The following is a 4,981-nucleotide window of genomic DNA, read 5'->3' as shown; positions in this document are numbered from 1 at the left end:
ATAGTCAGTTCCGTCTCTACGGTTAGAATCCTGCGTCCATAGCAACGCTCTGTTTTCATGGCAACGGTGTGTTATACTTAGCAGCGGTCTATTATCAAGAAATAACAGACCGCATTCTACATTAGAATTCAACCAAGCCATGTAATAATAGTCAGCTAAATGTATCATGACAATTACATAATCAGTTCAAAGATAAGAAATACAAAACATCAAATGCTCTGGATGGAATAAAGAGAAAAGATGCATACCTGACATTAGAAAAATAAATAATGCTAAATTTCAGAGGACATTCAACATTAAGGGCTGAACTACAAATCGCACTGAGCCTCTTGAAACATTTCTTTAAATATTCAGACCAAGACAAGACATCTCTTTCAAATGGAAACGCATGCCAACAATGGAATTTGAATTAATGCACTGTCTCCAGAGTTTACACCTTTTGAGGACATGATGTAATTTGCATGAAAGATCCACCCTCCTCTGTAAGCAAGATATCTCTAAACTCTTACAAACTTTATTACCTTTTGTTTTACTTCTTTGGTAATGATACCTTTGTACCATTCGCACTGAGACATTTCAAATGATACCAAACATGTATGTATACATGTTGTATGATCATTGTCCACATTAAATTATATAGATTTTTGGGTGAATTTCAGATGATCTCAGCATGTGGAGAGAAGAGATGGGGGAAGAGCGGGGGTCAAGAGAAAGAGATGTAGCTTAAGATGACACTGAGGTGTGAGACTTCCATCTCGGATGGGGATGTTAATGTCGCACGAGACAGTTCAAATGTTAATTTCCAGAGACGTCCTTTGTTTTCTCGGGGAGTAGTCGTTCCTCAAACAGATGGCTTGGCATTTGCTAGTTTATCCAGTCTTACATTACAATTTGCCTACATGAATAAGACAAGCAAGAAGTTTTTTTTAATTTTTGAAATTCCTTTGTAGAATATGTCCGATCTTGTTCACATAAGGCCTACTAGTGTCACATTACATTATTATCCTCTAAAGGATTCATTTGCTTATACATTATTATGTCAAGTATTTCTAATTCATAGGAACATAAATAACTTTGGATAAATCAAAGATATCATAAATTCATAACAAATTATGCTATTTCACAGTAATGCACCAACCTAAATGACTGAATGTTTGAGGCATCAGGTGACAGAAAAACAAGACTGTCCACATTGAGGCTCCTCCCCTTCACAGATACTAGGTATAAAGAACAGCTCAGAAAGACGGAAAGTTGAAACTTAAAGCTATACAGAGAAATTCAGACCAGCAAATCTGCAATGAAAGGTAGGATTCAACTTACAGAATTTCATATTTAATATACATTTTAGCATTACATGTTAATTAAATGATACACTTCTAGAAATAAACTATATAAATAAGCCTAATGCTAATGCATAACATTGATAGCTTGTTGTAATATCTCAAACCACAGCAAAACACAACCAGCCTAAAGAACAACTTAATGCATCCAAGACCTGGTTTTTCTATCTCTGTGATGTGGTTGCACGTGGTTTACGGGTAATTATGAATATCACTATCGTTGCTTGTTGTTTTGACTCTTACTCTGTAGCTTCAGAATAGCTTGAAATGGTAAAACAAAAGTAGCATTTTCGTTACATGTCTCTTACAAAAAATCACTGACAATATTTCCGCTAGCATGGCAGTATGAAAATCCCTTAGGCACTGGTGGAATATTCTAAATATGTTGTTTAGAATGAAGATGGTCCTTTATATATTTGCTGCGTTGAAATTTGCACTCGTCTTTTGTGAACAGTAAGCCCTGCCTTGTTTGATTTGATTTATATATATATACAACACATTCTCATACCTAAGGCGTCACTTTTTGTCACTTTCAACCATGCTTCAATATCTGACGCTCAAAGCACCCTTTAGCGTCCATATGTGACGCTTCGGTTATGGGTAGGTTTAGGCGTCATGTAACTGACGCTTTCGGAAGCGTCAATATCTGACGCTCAAAGCACCCTTTAGCGTCAATATGTGACGCTTCGGTTGGGTAGGTTTAGGTCTGTGGTAGGGTTATGCGTCTCATATGGACGCTAAAGGGTGCTTTGAGCGTCAGATATTGAAGCATGGTTGAAAGTGACGCCTTATTTATACTCTTATTTGCAGCTGAGGACACTTGAGACCAACAATTCTTTCAATGGTGATCTGGAAGAAACAGAGACTGGTAAAATTGTCAATATCTTAGATTGGTGGTCCTTTTACAACTGTAGATGTGTTTGTGATTTGTAACCTAGCCTTGTTAACTGAAATTATTACATGATTATACACGATTATGACATGATATATAATAATATAAAGCAGAAACAGTAAAATAAGTCTTGGATGTGATGATTCATGTTTTTTAACAGAACAAAAAGGTGAGCTCCGGATTGTCCTGCTTGGAAAGACAGGGAATGGGAAAAGTGCAGCAGGAAACACTATCTTGGAAAAAAATGTCTTTGAATCAAGTAGTTCATCTTCATCTGTTACTAAAATATGTAAAAAGGAATTTGGGGAAATTAATGGAAGACAAATTTCAATTATTGACACACCTGGTCTTTTTGACACAAGTATGAGCGAAGAAGAGGTAGAGAAAGAGATTAAGATGTGTATATCTTATTCTGCTCCAGGTCCACATGCCTTTCTAGTTGTTGTTAAACCAGACAGATTCACAGAAGAAAATGCAAAAACAATACAATTAATTGAGATAATATTTAGTGAAGAGGCAAGAGATTATACTATAGCACTGTTTACTCATGGAGATCAACTAGAGCAGGACATTAAGACATTTATCTGCAGTAATTCCGCATTACGAGCATTTGTCAGGAACTGTATGGGACGTTATTTCGTGATTGACAATAAGAAGCAGGATTCAACACAGGTTATGCAGCTGCTGGACAATATTGATAAAATGGTTAGTGATAACTGCAGTGAATACTACACTAATGAAATGTTTCAAAAGGCAGAGACAGCAATTGAGAAGGAGAAACAACGAATCCTGAAAGAGAATCAAGAACAACGAAAGAGAGCGATGGAGGCTCTAGAGGAGAAAATGCGTCTAAACATTAAAAACAAAGAACAAGAAAAGCAAATAGAGAAAATGAAAAAGCAGTTAGCTGAGAGACAGGAGAAAGAGGCAAGGATTCAAGCTGAGAACAACAATTATTTCATCCTTTGGCATCCATTTAAACTGCTTCAGGACATCATCACATTTTGGTTTTCAAAATAAACATTTAGTTTTGTTTGATTATCCCTCACTAACATATACTGTATGTCAGAACTTCAGAAGAACCGATGTTTTGAAGCAATTTTGTTTTTTACTGTCAGCTCTGTGGTAGCGATTATCACTTCCACGGATATTTCAAATCAGTTTCAAAGTTAAAATTACAGAGTTTTTACATTGTCTTTTTTAATTTATGACATTTTCATGAACTCACTGTCAATTATTGATGCTGTTGTTCACCAGAACTAAGAATAATCATAGTGGTAACCCTAGTGAAAAAAAACTATATACCAAAATGCATTTAAAATACATTTATTTCATATTAAGCATACTAAATACTATTAACATATTTACTGACAAATCGCTTGAGACTTACTGATATAAATATTATAATTAAACTTTATTACACAATGCACAATTTAGTGCACAATGCACATTTCTTAACATTAAGCCTTAAAATGTGTTTAATATCACTAGTAAGGATATTCTGTATAGTATCTTTAGTGTCTTTAAATGCAAGATATTTAAAGCATACTTGCAAAAGTTCCACTTTAGCACAATCAAATATACTGAAGTATATCTTTAGTTAGACCTCAGCACTATTTCCGGATAACTAAAGTGCATTAAGTACAAAATTCAATTTAGCAGATTTTAAGTATACCAATTTAGTATACCAACAGTACAATTGCAGGGTATTAAAAAATGCTGGGTTGTATTAACCCAATGTTGGGTCAAATATGGACTAACCCAACGTTGGGTTAAAAATTCAATTTAAAAATGGACAAACCCAGCCGTTGGTTTACATTTTTAATGTAACCAATGCAATTTGTCCATTTTTAAATTGCATTTTTGTCCATTTTTGATTTTGTCCAAAATGCAATTTGTCCATTTTTAAATTGCATTTTTTAACCCAACGTTGGGTTAGTCCATATTTGACCCAAATTTGGGTTAACACAACCCAGCAGTTTTTAGAGTGTATTAAGTACATGAATATGTAAATGTATTTGTAGTATACTTAGCATAAAATAAATGTATTTCAAATACATTTTAGTATATTTATTTTTCACTATAGGAAAGTGCTTTGCTTTTAGAGAGCCTTTTAGAAAGAAACAAATCTACAGTAACGTGACAAATGGACCTTATATGAACTTTAAGACTGGATTGAATAAAACTCACTAATCTGGATAGAAGATATGCAAGAAAGAGTATGAACACCTCTTGCCAAAACTTATCTTCCCACCCATATACGAGCCCCCCTCTCCATACTCCCCTCCTTCCACACTGACTAAAATCACTGAAAGTTCACCAAACAATGTCTACATAATACCTATGATGTATCATATGAATCTATTGTTTTTTTCCTTTCATGTTTGGTATCAATTTTAAATGTCTCAGTGCAATTGATAAAATGGTTTTAATGTCACATGCAGCGGTCACTTGTATTATGAAAAAGATTGAAAACTTATGAGAATTCTGTTCTCCTGTTGTGGGTGGTGTCTCTTCAAGATATCTGATGATCATTGCTTCTTTCCCCCAGAACCAGCTGTGACCCTTTGGGGCACGAAAGTAGGTCCAAAATATATATATATATATATAAAAAATAAAAATATAACTCTTTTGTTCTGGTCTGAGTATTTAAGGGAAACTGGCAGACAGAAAACCCCCATGCAGTGCTGTGTCCGTGTCTTATAAACACTCACACACCACTGTGTGTCCTGCTGTCAGGTATGTATTT

The 4,981-nt window shown here is 34.7% G+C and overlaps 1 protein-coding gene across 1 annotated transcript; it reads left to right on the top strand.

The window, feature by feature from the left end:
* The first annotated feature begins 1,210 nt into the window (after window positions 1-1,210).
* On the top strand, window positions 1,211-3,571 carry LOC307153252 (GTPase IMAP family member 9-like). Its single transcript, XM_079862554.1, has 4 exons — window positions 1,211-1,304; window positions 1,453-1,538; window positions 2,151-2,208; window positions 2,393-3,571. Exons 1-4 carry the CDS (start codon window positions 1,298-1,300, stop codon window positions 3,250-3,252), a joined length of 1,011 nt encoding a protein of 336 aa, XP_079718680.1. The 5' UTR covers window positions 1,211-1,297; the 3' UTR covers window positions 3,253-3,571.
* Window positions 3,572-4,981: the final 1,410 nt, after the last annotated feature.

This window comes from Squalius cephalus (genome assembly GCF_949319135.1).
Source record: "Squalius cephalus genome assembly, chromosome: 2".
Lineage (NCBI taxonomy): Eukaryota > Metazoa > Chordata > Actinopteri > Cypriniformes > Leuciscidae > Squalius > Squalius cephalus.
This window is presented reverse-complemented; position numbering and strand designations above follow the sequence as displayed.